At 39.7% G+C, this 18,360-nt stretch overlaps 1 protein-coding gene across 3 annotated transcripts in view; it reads left to right on the top strand.

Annotated features, from left to right (window-relative positions):
- ddb1 (damage-specific DNA binding protein 1) overlaps positions 1-6,363 on the top strand; it is a 52,105-nt gene extending 45,742 nt beyond the window's left edge. For all 3 annotated transcript variants that reach the window (XM_085459766.1, XM_085459746.1, XM_085459756.1), the window contains exons 25-27: positions 2,603-2,705; positions 3,430-3,553; positions 5,692-6,363. In XM_085459766.1, coding sequence (XP_085315892.1) covers positions 2,603-2,705; positions 3,430-3,553; positions 5,692-5,775 — 311 coding nt within the window. In that variant the 3' untranslated portion in view covers positions 5,776-6,363. The remainder of the gene's footprint in view (positions 1-2,602; positions 2,706-3,429; positions 3,554-5,691) is intronic.
- The last annotated feature ends 11,997 nt before the right edge of the window (positions 6,364-18,360 follow it).

The raw sequence follows: 18,360 nt of genomic DNA, 5'->3' as shown, positions 1-18,360 counted from the left end.
TGCGCCAGGAAAGGACACAGTCTAAGAGGCAGCTTTTTTTTTCTTTCTTTTTGTTTTTAACCAGTTCTAGTGAGATTCTCAATGTTGATCTTTTCACCTCTGTGTTTTCTGTGTTTTTGCTGATCAGCATATGTAGATGAATAATGAGAAGAATTCTACAAGTCTTTAGAGTTTTAATTTAAAAAACCTGGTTTCTCTTTCTTACTTCTTTCTAGTGTTTTGAAATGTGATATGATATGATATACCTTTATTAGTCCCACAAGGGGAAATTTCATGAGGCTGCCGACCTATTGCACGCAGTGGCGTCGCCGTGATATTTAAGACAATAGCAGATTATTACAGCCAGGTGGTTTTTATGTTTTACAGAGCTGCATATTTTTTGTTGATCAAAAGCTTCAAAACGCTGCCTCCATTGCTCAGGATAAACCACAGGTATCTCTGTGAACAGTTTTCTAACAGATTAGGTAGGAAATTTAAAAAGAAAAAAAATAAATAAATCCGGTGAAAAATCTCACAATGACAGTCCTTTAGCAAATGACTGCTCTGCAGTGCTACAGTCACTGTCAGTGTTTTCATATTCCTCAGGCTAATTAGACGGTGCACAAATGTCTCCAAAGCCATTTCTTTAAAACTAATGTTTCCATTTGACAAAGGAATAAGAAAGGAAAAGAAATCACAGTTTACACCTCATTACTCAGATTAAAACTAGTAACTTTCATCCTGGCAGTAATGCAGGCAGGGATGAAAAACGCGGAGCACACAACATTCAGACACAGCAGTATTTCACCCCTTGGTCTCCCAGAGCACATAATTTCCCCTCAGCACTCTCTCTGTGACTCCTGAAAAAGTGTCAGAAGAAAGTTTAACAGGATACGAGAATTTCCATTGTACGCTCCAGTTAAAGGTTTCCACAGGAGCTGGTAAACTAAAATGAGCTTCAGTGTCTAATGAAGATAAATACCTCTGCCAGGGTTATTGCTCTGAGATGTTTTGATTTATTAGACATTACTGGAAAGAAGCTGCAAGGCCGCAAGATTATTCCAGCCAGATAGCAACAAACAAGCAGATAAACTTGCAATAAACTTGTTGAAAACGGATAGTAGGTAATCTTAGATGGGAAGATTATTGTGATCGATTGAAGTAACGCGGGAGAGTCCATTATTTGGGAAAGGCAGAGCTTTAGGAACAGTCTTTCAATGCTAAATGTAAATTCTAAATATTTTACTTTTGTTATTAGTCAAATAGAGAATACTGGATGTTAGTATTTTCTAAGGAGTTGCGGAGCTTAATCAGTGTGATGAAGTTTAAAATGTTTTATTTAGTTTTTTTGATTCACTTTTAGCTAAACCTCCAAAATATGTTTTGTTCTAGCATGAGGCCAAAATGAATAAATTGTAGTTTTTATCTATTTATTGCTCTCGATTTAATTTTTTCCCCAACTTCATATATATATTCTATCTAAAAATTTCTGACTGTTTGTTAAACAAAACAAGACAACATGTAAATGATGAGCCATGAGTCCAATTTACATACAAGTTCCTAGAAGATCAGCAGGAGAAAATGCATATTCATTGGTTTTTTTCATCCAGAACTGTTGATGCAGAATGTGGTATTTGGGTGCACTGAGTTGCTGGCACTAATCCTCCAGTGGAAAAGGGAGAAGGAGAGGGTAGACTGATGACCAAAGACCTTTCATTAACCCTCTGATGAAGAAAAATAATGTCGCATTTTTTTTCTGCAGCTTTTATTTGGAACACTTTTATAGTCTCTCTGTTGCTCCACATCAGTCACAGCAACACAAAAAGCATATTAAATAGAATTTACTGTTTATTGACGCATACGGCACAGGCTTCCATCACATTGCCATACAGCGTATTCACTTTAGCATTTTTTATTAAACATAAAAGCGTTAAGTGCCTAATATCAAGTTGTTGCTCCAAGTTTTGTTTTACATTTTTATTTCTGACATTTCTCAGTCAAAGCTAATCAGATTAATAGATGATTATAGTAGTTAGTTGTTGCCCTGCTATCCTCCAGGCTCATGTCCCAAAGCACTTTCATGACTTTACAGACACAGAAATAAGTTCTGCATTGCACATCAGTGCAACTCTTTGTTCACAAGTTGCTTTTTTTTTTGTTTTGTTTTGTTTTTTGTGGCAGTCAGTTTGAGTGCACATTACTTCCCCAGAGCGTTAGATTAGCCCACTCTGTGTGCCAGAACTTTAATTTGTAGCACAGAGAAGAGCGCACCACTCCCCCAAAACCGTGCGACTACAATATTTATAGCACAGTCGGTCTCAAAATGAGACCGTTTGGAAATCTTTTAAATTATTGAACTATTGAAATCATGCTTCTTTACACCCAACATAGTCCCAGCATACAAGCATGAAATTTGTATTAGGTAGATTGCAGTCACACTAATGATCTTTTGATTTATTAATTATACAGCTGTTATGAGTTTATTATGAATCTAGTCCTTAAAATTCTTCTCGCTGATGTGATCCCAGAAGTATTTCCCATCTGCTGCAAAAGACTGCCGAGGTGAAAATCTGTAACGCCTCCATTGTGTTTTTGACTAACGTGTGCGTGTTTGTGTGTTTAGGTCTGGTGACATCCCTGTCCGAGGGCTGGTACAGCCTCCTGTTGGACCTGCAGAACCGCCTCAACAAAGTCATCAAGAGCGTGGGAAAAATCGAGCACAGCTTATATCCTTTTTACTTTTATAGTACGCTTGCCATCTGTCAGAAAGATGGAGGTGAACTGCACTGGCAGCTGTGGTTTGAGAAGCGAGAGGAGTAATACTGTTTTCTTTTAATTAGCTTTGATTTGTTTGATAGATATTTCAAGTGTGCGAAAATTTGTATTCGGCTCCACAGGCTTTTGTCTCATCATTTGATTTGTATTTACAGCTTAAACTAAAGCAATTTAGCAGTTGGCAAAAGAAGTCTTTTGTGACTTATTTTATCATTTTTAAGCAAAACTTGAGCCACTTCTGATTTCTCTGATGTGAGGTTTTACTGGTTGCATTGATCTTCTACTGACGTACTGCGACGGCTTGTTTTTAGGTTTTAGAGCGCTGGTCAGACAAAACTAAGCTTAAGAAAATCTCCTCTGGTTTTAGGAAATTGTGAAGGGCATTTTTCTGTTTTTTAGATTTCATTGATTTGTCCAGGCATGTTAGTCTAGATAATACATTCCCCAAAGTATTATTAAGCATTGCACAGTTGTTATGGATTCAGCAGTAACGTGGTGACTCAACCAACCTTTTCTCTCTGGTCTTCTGAGCAGTGCTGCTTTTATTAGACTGCTTTCTCACTATAGTGAATATCTGTTGACTCAGCCTGAGGTAAAGTGTGCGTTATTGTACCGAAGGTGCTGTCCTCAGGCGAAGCAACTGCCTTGTATTGATTTTCCTTGACTGCGCTGCACCTGGAGGTCCTTCCACACGGAGCGAAAGACGGAGCAGGCCACGGGATTCATTGACGGGGACCTCATTGAAAGCTTCCTGGATCTCGGCCGGGCAAAGATGCAGGAGGTTGTCAGCACTCTGCAGGTAGGAGCTCATGTCCGTTCGGATCTACATTTAACCAGGATGGTTTTCAAGTGATGAGTAAACACCAACAGAGGTCTCTTTAGAGTCCGCTTGGTGTTTTTAGTGTAGTGATAACATGTTGTAAAACAAAATAGAAGTCATTATTCATCCCAAGCCAACAGTTTGTTGATGACTTTTCCCTTTATGACCTCTAGTTGAGTACAAGAAAGAGTTGTACATCCCTCGGTACTGTCATCACTGATTAGACATAAAGTGTGGGCTGGCCTCTGCAAATGATTAGTCAGTATATTTAAGAAAGACATTAAACTTTCTGAACCTTTTGACTTTAGTCAGATTGCCTTTGTCTATAATTGCTGTTTTCCATCTGCCTCATTTGTAAAAGCTCATTGTTTTTATCCCACCAAATCTTTTCACTTGGATTCAAGTCTGCTAACTGAGATAGTCAGTATGCTCAGGATCCCCGTCTTCCTGGAACGTTCAGTGATTACCAAGAGAGCATCAGTTCCTCACGACAAACATTGCCAGCGCTTGCAGCTTGTCAGATTGGCCTCGTCAGTCTTATAGCAGCTCTAGTCCAATCTTAAACCGTCTCCCAAACCTCTGTCTTCACGTCTCTTTTCATATTTAAGTTGTATTATGTTCAAAAGAGCAGCGAGGCATCAGGCCCGTGCCTGTTTAGTGTTTAGCATACAGCCTGTCTGTTCCTGCCTCCATCACTTTCTCCAGCACGTACCTGCCGGTAATATGGAGGCTCTTTCTCCACAGTTGTTTTGAAAGTCTGAGGCTCCTTCGGGAAATTTTACACTTTGTTCCCGGGTGTGCAGCTGTATCATAACTTTTAAAATAGGAACTTGAATTGCTTTGGATATCTTGCAGGCAGTGCCATTTTGGTGTAAAGAAATACTTTGTGTTAGGTTTGTGAGACAGCTCTCGTCTCTATGGCATGTGTACTCAGCTCGAGTGCAGAGATGGACTTGCATCTATATCACTGAAGTAAATTCAGTGTTATTCCCTCTAGTATAGTTGCATATTGTTATTAGTAAATTTCAAGTGAACAAACAAATATGAAAGCTGGTGTAATAACTGAGGTTGACAGAAGCCAACAGGTCAAACCGGAGCAGCTGGTGAAGAAGGATGCAGTTTGTATTTGTGGTTTTTTGGCTTAAAGCGACGCTGAACTTTGAATGACTCTTTGGACAGTTTTTATTAGCTGACTGGGAACTGGAAATAACATTCATAGCAGAACAGGTGGAAAAATAAATTTTGGCATATAAACAAATAACAATATACTGCTTTGTGTGTCTTCTTAGCCTTACTGCATTTAAAAAAAAAAATTACACTTTTAGCTGATAAACAAAGGCTGTTCCCTGTTTGCCTCCCGAGAGCAGCCAATAAAGACAGTCCAAAGTATTTGGATGGTTTGTTTGCCAGGAGATGCCTGTTTAAAGCCAGGGTTCTGCTAAAGTTGGATCACTGCTATAAAAATAAAATATGTTAGCTGCTCACTGGTGTCTCTGTGCAACTAAAAATAGGTACACTAAAAACTGATTGCATATTTGATATAAAAAATTAAGCCTGCAACTAACAGTTTCTTGTTTTGTTTTTCAGCAGCCTAGCATCTTAATACGCTAAAAAGCCCATTAAAATCTCAGCTTTATGAAGCTCAAGTGATGCCATCACATTTACTCTGTCCAAAGAAGACTCTGGAATCCAGCCTTATCCATTTTAGTCATTTTCGGACAAAAAAAAAAAAAACATAGTCCAAGAAAAAAATGTAATCAGTTCTTTTGTGTTGTTTGCTTGCACTTTCATTGAAAGCCCATCATTTAAATCCCAGTAGAAAGAAGTTTCGGTTCACAGCAGGAAAACCCAAGAGCCTCTACAGGCAGCAGAAAGTGATGAAAAAAATGACACGGATTAAGTGCAATCATATAAAAAATAATAATAATAATAGATAAATAAAAAAATTGGCAGAAACTAAGCGTTGAGTAATTTTTTTCAGAAGCTTTTTAGATCATTTCATGTCCACTCAAGTGAAATAATAAATGCAGGTGAAGGAGTGAGGCTGAGTGGCACTGGGGGGGGGGGGTTTGTCTCAGTATTGGAGCCTCATAGCTCCAATTGTCATTCAATTTCAGATCGATGACGGCAGCGGCATGAAGCGTGAAGCCACAGTGGACGAGGTGATTAAGATTGTAGAGGAGCTGACAAGGATCCACTAGTTTCCAGTGGCATCGAGAGCCCCGCCGAGCGAGCGAGGGGACGGTCCCGAGGCGTAGTGAAGACGCTGACGAAGGGAACGGTTTGGTTGTTTTGCAGATATGTAAATAATTATAAATAAACAATGTGCGCATGGTCATCTGCCAGACTTCAATAATTTGTCACCTGTTGAGACCCTGAAGGTGCTACACGATGACTGTAGCACTCTTCATTTAGACGAGAGTCTCCAGGCAAAGTGCGTAGCATCCTGTCTGAACAACAGAAAGACCGAAGTGAAAACACTGGTCTGAGTGCGTGCGTTTGTTTGTGTGTGTGCGAGTGCGCGTGTGTGTGTGTGGAATATAAACAGGAAAAATCCAGAGATTTTCCTCACACAGAAGCTGTTCTCTGGGATGTTTGTGACAGTTTAAGGTTAGCTGATTGTCTACACCCCACCTTTTAAATGTGACTGCTTTACAGTTCCCAAGTTTATTCGTCAAGTCTGGAGTAAACTTGCTGTATGACAAAGAAAATAAGATAGATTTATAGATATTTTGTCTTTGTGATGTTTTCTTTGTTAATTCTAATAAACTTTGCTTTAGTACTCTTCACATCTTTATCTCCGGTTCTTGATTGTTGTCCAAACTCAAGCCTTGGTGCACTGCATCACTCGAGGTTACCGCTGTCAGTAATTAATGTAAAAGTCAATAATTAGAGTTACTCATGAAGACTTCTGCATACTAGTTTAAACTTCTTGCTTTTCATGGAGCTCATCTGGATTAACAAATCTAAAGTCTCTGCAGCTGATAGGTTTAATATGAGCCATTTACTTGCAAAGATGTAGACATCCCCGTTGTCTGTTATTTGTGGTTGGTGCTAACTGATAAAACACAATTATACTAATAACTTCAACTACCCATATTGAACATTACATGCACTAAACTGCATCATTTTGACATGTTTATCTACAGTTTAGCCAAAGTGCTGTGATCCTGCTGCTCTGAGCTTTAATAACTAAGCTTTAATTAAATTGCATTGGGCTGATGATGCAAACAGTTTTGATTCCAGCTTTTAAAATGGGAAAATGCAATTTCTTTAATTTCATTGTTTTGTTAAAAAGCGATAAGAAATAATCAGTTGAGATAAAATAATAATATCTTCAACTGAGTTTTTAAATGTATTTAAAGAGCAGATTCAAGATGAATCACAAAGTGCTTCACATCAAACAACACTAAAACAAAACATGAGACCGGGACTAAAATACCAGGATATCAGAGATTAATAGATAGTGCTGCTTAATTGTGCACATTGCTAGTACTTTTTACCTGAAATGGAGGGTTTTATAGTGCAGTATAAATACTTATAATTATGTAAAGAATCTAAAAATGTCACTGCTCGGCTGGCACGGCTCTTAACGTACAACTTTATAGCCTCTTTATTCAGGCGGCACTGTTTTTATTTAGGTTGCAAAGTTGAGTCTTTTCCCGTTTTTATATGTACAACTATTTAATATTCTTCCAGAAGGTGCCCTCTACGATCTCTGCAGTCAGCCTCGTTCATCAAATTAATACAGCTCCTTGGGTTTTATTTGCAGTTAATGCTGACTCGCTACTGTCAGCGCCACAGCCACAGTGAACTTGCCCCCCCCAAAAAAAAAAAATAAAGAAAAATTGGTTTAAAAAGTGTTTCTGGGACAGTAAATCTGTTTGTGTACCGAGCACGCAGAGTCTCATCTGTGTTTCTTTATCAGACCTGCTGAAATTCAGAATGCTGCTGTGCATTGTATTCTCAAGCATCTCATTAATTTATGTCGTGTGCACATTCCTCTTCATCTTCAGTAAACAATGTCAGATTGGAATAAAGCAGCGTCTCCTGTTGAAGGTATCAAAGGTCTTACAGATGGAAATACTGCTGGGCTGACTGTGCGCACCAGCCTTTTAGAAATGATTCTCTCCACTGAGATTTTGAAGGAAACTGGTCACTGACTGGCAGCGAAAGTCCACTGCCAATTCTCCTGAGCTATTTTTGTCCCACTGTCACCATCCAAAGGCATTTTTGCTCTGCTTCTGCCTCCATCTTCACACCCACTGTACTCTGAGTTCACTGGAGACCTCTGTACATGTCACAAAGAAATCAAATTAGAGTGCAGACATTAAAAATAATACGTCAACTCAATATTTGTACCTGTTTTCACTGATGGGGGATTCAATTTTCTGTGATGGAAACTCATATCACTCTGAGTACTGCTGCTTTTTATTTTGTGTAAGTCACATGTTGTAAGTTGTGTGTATACACACTACACTGATGCCTTACCAAGGACATACCAGAAAGCAGGACACAGTGACAGCCCCCTATGTAACCGTGTATATCACAGCATTCATTCTTAATGTTAATGCAAGGTTTATAAAAAAGCACTCCAGGCAACATTGCTGTAAGATATTAAGCTTTAAAATGGTTAATGTGGCGCTTTGACCCAATGTTTTGTTCCACCGTTAAATAATAATTCCCCTTGTAGATCTCCAGGGGTGTGTCCATCCTCAACCCGAATGTTAACAAAGCGGTCAGCCCTCACTAAAAGTTTAAAACACACAAATATATTCTGAACTATTATGTCTGATCTTAAATATTTTAAGCCTTTGCAAACTTGCTTGCTTTCACATGTTATGTTAAAATACATTTATAACATGAAATATTCAGGACTAAAAGAAATAATCAGCCCTGAGGTTCAAGCGAAAAAACCAAAAAAAACATCGCCATGCATTTTTCATTGAAAACTCAGCTAATCCCTTTCAGACAACAGGGCAAAAAAAACCCCTGAAACAACCAAGACTCTAACGCTTTAAGGTGGCTGTGTAGAGCCCCATGGCTCATTGTATTTAGTAACTGAATGCAAGTTTTAATGATTTGTTTATGTCTAAAATCTGTCTCACTTCATCTCAGTTTGTATTAAATAATGGAGGCTTTAACCCCTAGCTGTTTCCACAAAGCCTGCATAATTACTCGCTTAAAACACATTTAAGAGTTTTGGAAATCTGTCACCATTAAACCATAAAACTGAAAGCATGACTACGTACGATGGCTTTGCATGTTTTGACAGCAAGTTCACCCCGTTTCCACAGAAAGAAAGCACACACTCCTTCACTTCTAAGGTTTGATGTATCAGGGCACATTCAAACATAAATTATGTAAAAACAACTTCAGATGAACAACCGCACATGACATACCACACCATGCCATGACTTATTTAACAAAAATTCATCCAAAATTCAGAAGTGCCGTGTGAGAAACCAAGTAAAGGAGGTCAGTTGGAGCCAGGTGCTGCTAATTAAATGTCTCTTATTAACTGATCATCAGCTATGTGAGCGCCTTTAAGAAAGGAGACGTGTTAGCAGTTTCCTGGATTGGAGTGTTTGGGTGTATCTTAACATAATGTCAAGAAGGAAAGACGGCAGCAGTGATCTTAGAGAAGCATGTGCTGCTTCCCATCAATCTGGGAAGGGTTATGAGGGCGCTTCTAAACAATTTGAAGTCCATCATTCTGCAGTGAGCAAGATTTTATTCACAAGTGGAAACAATTTAAGGCCGCAGCCAGTCTTCCCAGAAGTGCAAATTCACTCTAAGGTCAAACTGTGCAATGTTCAGAGAAACTGCAAAAAAAAACCTAAGAGCTCTCAGACTCAGACCTCAGTTAGCCTGTTAAATTCATGAGAATACAATTAGCGAAAGACTGAACAAGTAGCGGCTTTGTTGTGTTGCCAGAACAAAGCCTTTTCTCTGAAAAAAATAATTGCATCTGAACAAATATCATAAGATGTTTGATGCAGTGTCCTTTTGGACGAACAAGGCCAAATTGGAGACATTTGACTATGATGGACAGTGGCTAGTGTGGAGAAAACCGAACGCAGCATATCAGCACAAACACTTCATATCAACTGTCAAGCACGGTGATGGAGGGGTGATGATTTGGGCTTGTTTGGAGCCACAGGACCTGGGAACTTTCCAGTCATTGAGCCAGCTATGAACTCAAAGTCCAACCTGATTAAAACACTTTGATGGAACTTTAAGAGAACTGTGATTAAATGAATTCCTGCAAATCTTAACCATCTGAAGTAGCTTTGTAAAGATAAGAGTGAGCCAAAATTCCCCAACAATGATGCGAAAAACTGATAAAGGCATAAAGAAAATGATCATGGCTGCTAAAGCTGGATCTAAGTGTTTGTTAAATAATTAATGACATGGTGCAATGTGTCATGTGTTGTTCTTCACCTGGGGTTGTATTTAAATATGATTACAACTTTGTACAGTCAGGATTAACCTGCGCTGCTATCACTCAAACCTCTAGTGGAATTATTTTGTTAAAAAAAGAGATTTTTCTGTCATAAATTTGATTTGCATACATTTTTATGCAAATCTGAGACAGTCCAGCAGAAGCCTTGTGCTGGATTGAGGCTGATATGACCCTAATGCTATTAAGTGGGTCGGTGCTTTTTCTTCTATGGCACGTCTACTGTGTCATACGCTGCACAAAAGACTGCTTCCTTTGCCACCCAGCAGCACTGCATCATAGTTAAAGCAGAGGAGAATCAGTAGGCTAACATCACTGTGTTGACCTCAGACTTGTAAATCAAATACATTTGGATTTAGAGATGTCTTCATAAAACCCAAAGGAAGACATTTTTATCCTTTCCTAACATGCACGCTAAAATCAGCTCTTCAACTACAAAAGACACAACCTTAAAGCGGCACTGTTAAATATGTTACGTCCACAGCAGAAACGATTAGCATACTGGTGTGTAACATAAAAAGAGCTGCTTGTGATGATTAACCCATGTGTTTATCATGTTGACCTTAAAGCTCTGAGCAGGTTCTGGCATCTTTCAGCTAATGATTTTAGTTTTAGAACAACAGCAGCTGTTTTTCTTTTTCTGAGAAAAGTTCCACTAATTCTATTTTGAAGGCTCGTCTGTGAACTCTGAACTCAAATTACTATAAATAACACCAAGCAATACGCAGCAGAAAAAATAACCAAAAGAAACATGTATGTGGCTTGTTAGCCCTTTCTCCCTTCATGTACTCTTTCTAACCCGATGATGGGTTTCAAGCTGCATACAAGGCCTCCTGCAAGGCACTGCCCATCACTGATGGGTGATATTCTTTCACGTATCACACTCTCCTTTAAATGGGTGAAAGTCAATCATGTAGAACCACCTCTGGCAACTGTCCATTACATCTGCACTCTCATATCATAAACTTGCAGCTTTGCTGGAGCAGCTGGGAGGCTCAAAGAGATAATTTCATTTCAGATTTTTTGACATGTGGTTATCTGCTGATTCTAAACAAGTGTACTCAGAGAGGAGCCCTGCAGCTCTGTTTCGGAGGGCTGACTCTTTTCACTGAGAGGTTTTTCGCACCTCCGCTTGGTCTTTCCCCCAGCTACATATGGCCGCTCTTAATCCCACTGAGCCAGAGCTAGAGAGGCCCCCCCCCCCGGCCATTCCCGGTGCCAAAAGTGACTGAGTCTTTGATGTCGGTGCCCCCGGCTTCAAAACATCCCTCCCAGAGAGCTTCAGCAGACTCCTGAGTGTCATAGTTTGATTAAAGGCAGGAATAAAACTGGTGAATTTGTTGCACGCAAGTGAAGATTTCTAACTCAGGGTGGGGGAAAAATAAAATAAATATAACTAATTCTTGAGATTTGCTGCCTAAGAATTATGAACAATAACGGCATATATCTTCAGGCGGTGTCTAAAGTCTTTAAGGCACTAATGATGTTGCATTAGGCGGTAGACCTGATAACTGCCACTAATAGTTGGATGGAGAATTATGTCAGGATTGTCTCTTGAAAGAACACGTGAGGTTTCTGTAGAAATGACAGCAAATGTTCTACACAGACGTCCCGGTCAGATTCTTCAGACTTTATGATGCAGCAGTTCAATGATCTACAAATTTGGGTTCTCACAAGAGAAAAGTTCATTGAAAAATAGTAAGAAGTGATAATGGAGGTGTCCCTTCTTGTTAGTCAAACTTAAACATGTGAACCTTTTCATTCCCGCTGCCAATACCTCTCCGCCTACACTTTTCCAGCCTCAGGTCGGGAAACTCTGCACTGCACCTGAGTTTGAAACCCAGTTTGAAACCACCAAAACATTTTCGTGTGATTTTCCTTTGACAGCTCTGCACGTTTTTGCACCAGCTGCCTTTCATATTGTGGTTACTCGTGTCTCCAAAAAAAGCCTGATGTCTTTGTCACAGATTCAAGCAAGCGGGACTCCACACTGTCCCCAGATAAACGTGTTTCCCCCTCCAGCGCACAACTGGACTATTTTATGGACTCTAAACAGCATGGTTAATGCTTTCGACCCTGGCAGGGAGCCCCTACTTTCTGGCACATAATTTATTATTGCCATTCCTGTCCTGCTGCAGCTGAGGGGCTGTCGTGCCCCGTTTGTTGTCTCCTTTCTGCAAGCTTGTGATCAGAGCTGTTTTGTTCTTTGTCCTTTCAGCATTTCCGTCTTACATCCCAGTCCAGGCCCAAGGTATCTTGTTTGCCGGAATACGAAATGAATTCCTTCCAGGTGTAATTTTGAAAAATTTCAAATGTCAAAATACTGAAATAATTTCTCATTGTGTTGCTGGGAAGAAAAAAAAAAAGTGCACTAATACTTTTAGATTTTTTACACCCTGCAGAACTATTGTGGAATTGGATTACTAGAAGATTGCAGTGTTGCTTTCCTCTCTTGCCTTTCCAATACCACAATTATCCGTAATTGCGTAGGAAGATGGAGACGTGTGCGAACGCTGACAGGGTGATGTGAAGATTTCAGGCAAATGCACGGAACACATGATAGCCCAACTCAAAAGGAACGATGAGTGCTCCTCTGTGTACTAGTGATAAGAGCAGCCATCTCTTTCTTAAATTAGAGGCAGAAATGAGCACAGCTTACGCCGTGAAATTACACTGAAGATAAAATTTGATGGAAAACTGTTCTTGAGACCACTAATGCACGCCCTGCACAATCATTTCCGCCCGATTGTGTTAATGATGCAGTGCCTCTAATCGCGTTAACTTCAGATGGGACTGGTTTTGATGCTCGGGTGTACTGCATGAAATATTCAAATTGAGGTGCCCTACATTAGGCAGCAAATCTTTTTCTTTTTTTTTCAGTTTATTTATTTATTTTTAGTTGACTGGAGGCAAGTGTCTGATAACACCGATTTTCTCTGATAACCATGCGGAGATTGTAATCTGGTAGTAGTCGTGCACTCGCTCAACAGCAGGGAGACAAACAAGAATCACACAGCTTCCTGTGGCGTTGGCTTTGTGTTCATGGCTGCAACCAAATTGTACAACAACAACAACAATAAAAAAGAAAAACTCCAGAAAACCCTAAGAAGGCTGAGTTTTCAGCAGCTTTAGCCCTCCACTGATTGACTGACTTTCTGATTTCTGCTTTATTATTCAACCCGAGAAGGACGCGACTGCTCATTCACATTTCAACATTTTTGTCAAGACATGTCAGCAAACTGGGGCATTAGGAGAAACGCTGTGGAAGCATCAAAGCTGGCATGACTTCTCCACCGGGAATCTTAAATGTCTGCACACATTTTCATTTTCGTCCATGCACTCATCGAGGTGCTGCAGTCTAAACAGAATTCTATGAATTCATGTCTAGGAATTATTTTTTGTGACAAAAGCTGTGACCCCTTCTCACTTAAGGGTATATAAAAGTTTAACATCTGCCTTAAATTGTGCATGTGAGCCTGCTTGCACTCAGCTCAAGGGTCTCCTTAAACGTTTATATCAGATGGAAGGCAGTACTCAAAAACCTGAAGGTGCTCTGCTCATCAGCTAAGTATGCCAAACCTTTATGTAAATGATCTCTGAACCACATCATCTTAATATGTGAACAACAGGAAGTGAAGCTGAGACACATTTTAAGCCACAGAGCGACATGAAGAAAGTTTTAACCGCTTGCGACAGAGGAAAAGTTTGTTTTTGGTTCATCTTATATTGATTCTGTCGTCTGACCTCACTGCAGGATTTTTTTGGTGGGCCACTGGCAGTCTGTGCCGTCTCCAATTTATCTTCTGACACAGGTTAAAAATAAATAACTAAAATAAAGAAGTGCTTCAAAGATGTGTGGTTCTGAAATGGGAATCTCAGCAAATTCTTTAAACTGGAAGCTAAATTATATTTGATCTTTCTGTTCAAAGACAATCATTTAGACATTTCCAAGCTCCCTGCTGTCTGTAACATCCACTGTGTTCAAGGAACAAGAGAAAACTAGAAAATCCACTTACGTTAGTCAATCTATGCTCCTGTTACTGTATTTGTCACAAATTCAATTCTGTTCTATTTATATAGCACCAAATCACAACAGCAGTCAAGTCAAGGCACTTTGTCATAAGATAAAGAGAGAAAAGCCCCAACAATCAGATGACCCCCAGTGGGCTTGCACTTTGAAATAGCAGGAAAGAAAAACTCCCTTTTAAGAGGAAGGACCAGGCTCAGGGTGGGGGATGGGTAAGAGGCGGGACAAAAAAAACACACTAGGGAAGCGAGCAAACAACTAATGTTTAAGTGCAGAGTGCTGTGTGAACATATGAGAGTAGTAACAAGAGTAAAGAAGAAACACCCCCAGCAGCCATTGCAGAGTAACTGAGGGATAATTCAGAGTCCAGTCGTAACTATAAGTTTTATCTAAAAGAAATGTTTCAACATTAATCCTAAAAGAGAGTGTGTCTGTCTCCCCAATCCAAACTGGGAGCTATTTCCAAAGAGGGGCCTGAAAGATGAAGGCTCTGCCTTCCATTTTACTTTTAAATACTCTGCCTCTGAGAGTGAAGTGCTCTGTTTGGATAATAAAATACTATGAGGCCATTAAGATATGATAAGGCCTAATTATTCAAGACCGTGTATGTTAAGAGAAGGTTTTTAAATTCAATTTTGGACTTAACAGGGAGCTAAATGAATAGAAATACTGTGCATTTCTTTGTAATCTGATATTATTTACCAAACACAAATGTCTGCTAATGAAATACGTAAATTATTTAAACTGCTTTTTAAAAAATGACATTTTACAATGTGAGGGACATATATTCTTCTGTGCAGAAACCCCCCAGCTCTTCATTTGTCGCCACTCGCCAGACTTCTGCCGTGTCCTTTTAATGCACCGGGACAGTATTATCAGTGCTGGCATCACAATTCAGCATAAAGAGAGGAAGAGTTGTTCTGGATTGTAAACCAGAGTTTACAAAAAGCCCACATTGTGGAAAAGCAATTGGAGCAGTATTAAAATAGTCAGTGCTGTGTGGTTTGTATTTTCTCACTCTCAGCTTGAGAAATGTAAAGAAAAAATTACTGAAGCCAAAGTTATTTTCTGCTGCTTACAAACTGCGCTGCAATCTGGTATGTCAGTTGATCAGTGGCGATTTAAAGGACCCCAGCCAGAGTTTGATTGATGACCACATGCAGGGGAGTTTGCCAGGTCAAACTTTTTACCTCACATGGCTGGTTTAAAGTCTGACCACACAGATTTTGTTCACTGAAGCACAAGATGGGAATAAATACTTGGAATTATTTAGAATTTGAAGCCTTTTTAAAGTCGTCTCAATGAGTCAAAAACCCTGTGTTACACAATAGGATAATGCATACTGTATGATCACAAATCACAATACACAGAGACACTACTACATGTGGAATGATGCAGATGTTAACATGCTCACATAGTCAAGTGTATTCGCTCATCAGCCACTTCATTAGGTACACCTTGCTTATACTAGGTTCCCTTCACGACTGCATTAATTCTTCATGACACGCATTCGTCATGGTCCTTCAAACATTCCTCTGAGATTTTGGCTCATGTTGACACGATAGCATCACAGAGCTGCTGCAGATTTGATCTCTCACCACATCTGAAAAGTGCTCTGTTGGATTGAGATCTGAGTGTGGAGCCCATTTACAGGGAGTACAGGGAACTCACTGCCATGTTCAAGAAACCAGTTTGAGCTTAGTGATAACATCCTGCTGGAATCAGAAGATGGATACACTTTAGTCACGAAGGGATGGACTTGATGAGCCGTGACACTCAGTTAGGGTGAAATATTTAAACATTTAAGGGGCAATAACTTTGCCAAGAAAATGCCCTCACCATTACATCCCCCACCAGCCTGAACCATTGATACAAGCCAGGATAGATCCACGCTTTTATGATGTTTGCACTGGGTCAACTGACTCTTTTATCTGAACGTGGCAACAGAAATAGAGACTCATAGGTAACCTTTTTCCAACCTTCTGTTGCCCAGCTTTGGAGAGCCACAGCAAACTGGAGCATCAGTCACCTGTTCTTCGCTGACTCAGACCAGCCCAACACCAGCAAACATGCCATGTTCAGAGTCTCTTGCTTGATTTGAACATCAGCACATTGGCCATGTCTGCGTGGCTAAATGCACTGAGTTGCTGCCATGTAATTGGCTTACTACATATCTGTTTCCCAATGAGCCATGACAGTGAGCCATGATGCACAATATCCAGATACAGTTATGAGCTTTCAGCGGCTGCAGTTAAGTTGTTTTTATTAAATATAAGCCAACCCCTTCATGATAAGGGAAAATATCAGATACACGTAGTAGATTAAATCAGTAATTTTCAATGAAATACTATAATAAGTGCCGTCTTTCCAGTGAATCAGTTAAATTTGTTATATTCGCCTTTTTCTTTTCCATGACAGCTATTTTCAATTGGGCCAGCTGGGAAAGCACAGGTGAGCAAATTTCATTCATGGTGGATCAGTTCCATCGAGTGTCTCGGAGAGCTGTGACACAGAGCCAGCATACACAATACTAAGACGCTGGAACAGGCTCAATGAAATGAAATGCAGTCATTTTTAATATTATCAGTTACACCTGTGCTTTTGCTGTGATGAGATGCTGCTGTGGGGGAAAAAAAAGGTCTAGGCACCCTGGCCAACTGGGACTGCTGTCATAGTGAAGTGGAAATGTCTGGCAGGTATGAGGCTCAAATGTGAGGCAGGCAACATCACAGACAGCGAGAAGCACTTTAAAATGATAACACACACACACACAAATACACTAGACGAGTTAGCATCAATAATAAATGTTAGTAAGGAGTCGCTGAATTTCTAGCAAAGATGTGTAAATAAAAATCAGCGATCAGAGAGCAGTATTAAAAAATGAGGAGGTTCTGATTTATTCATAAATATCTGTGACTCATCAAACTCACCACTTTCTTCATGAATCATGAACTGGCACAGAAATTATATAATAATGACTTTTTTTTTCATTAGTCGGTGCCTCAACATCACTTTTGTACCCCAGAGTCAAGTAATACATCACAGTGAGTTGACGCTAAGTGTTACCTAATTACTGCTCGATTATCTTACTATTATCATCCCCTGTAGGAATGTGGATGAACTGGAACATCAGCTGTGAGCCAGCGAGTGAAAGTGGGCCATGATTGGGCCAGAAGTAGCATCTCCCCCTGCAGCCAGATTCTAAAATAGAAAAGCAAATGGAGAGCCTCTCAGAGGAGTGGAGGATAATGCAGCAGCAGGTTATTTCTTATGGTTTTGGAGCAAGATCATATGTAGGTGTAATGTTTGGGTGAATGAATGCCGATGTGAGATACAGAGGATCCTAATCAAATCACGTAATCGTGGAGTTTTTTTGTTTTTTTTTAACACTTTGATGCAACACATTTTAACATCTGGCACGCAGAACATTTAATTCAATTCAGTTTTATTTATATAGCACCAGAGCAGAACAAGAGTTGCCTCAACGTGCACTATATTCTTAAAAACAAACAAAACAAACCCTAAAACAAAAAACGCCTGTTTTATTTAATTATTAATTTTTAAAGCTTTAGTTTTTCACTCTGTCAGTTTTCTTTTTCTTTGCAGTTTGAGGATAATGATCACCACCAAGGTTAGAATACTTTCTAGTTTCTGTATGGTTGGAGGTTCTGAGCCATTTTAGGCAAAAACATTCAATAGTACAGAGAAAACCCCAACAGTCTTGCACTTGGTCACAATGGGAAGGAAAAACTCCCTTTTAACAGGAAGAAACCTCCATCTGCAACCGTCTGCTACCACCAGTTGGGAGTGAGGGGACAAAAGACACCCTGTGCTGCATCATATTAGTCTGTTTTGGATTTGCATTTTTAAGAATTTAACAGCCTGAAGTTAAACTTCATTTATCTTACTTTGTTCTCTGGTGATAGAATATTTTGGATTGTGCCTCCTCTTTCTTGGAGGAAACTTAGATAAAGGTGTCAGAGTCTGGCGGAGGAAGACTGTATGTATTGTGAAGAGTGGACCCAAAATACAGACTCCAAGGAACAGGGAACAAAACTTGAATGTTAACAAAAAGCGAGCTGTTTAATATGGCTGGTAAAAAAGGTACAATCAAAGGGCAAGGCAAACTGAAGTAAAACTAACATTAACCTAAACTGGGAGAACTAAACAAACAACAAGAACAACCTTGACATGAAACTTGGAAGCATGGCGTGGACAACTGACGACCTGACAATGACACACTGAAAACAGAGGACCTAAATACACAGGAGGTGATTAGGGGAAATGGGAACACAT

This window comes from Copadichromis virginalis, linkage group LG1 (assembly GCF_057382275.1).
Source record: "Copadichromis virginalis isolate Kocher_CV1m ecotype Utaka linkage group LG1, C_Virginalis_male_GT1.1, whole genome shotgun sequence".
Classification (NCBI taxonomy): Eukaryota; Metazoa; Chordata; class Actinopteri; order Cichliformes; family Cichlidae; genus Copadichromis; species Copadichromis virginalis.
This window is presented reverse-complemented; position numbering and strand designations above follow the sequence as displayed.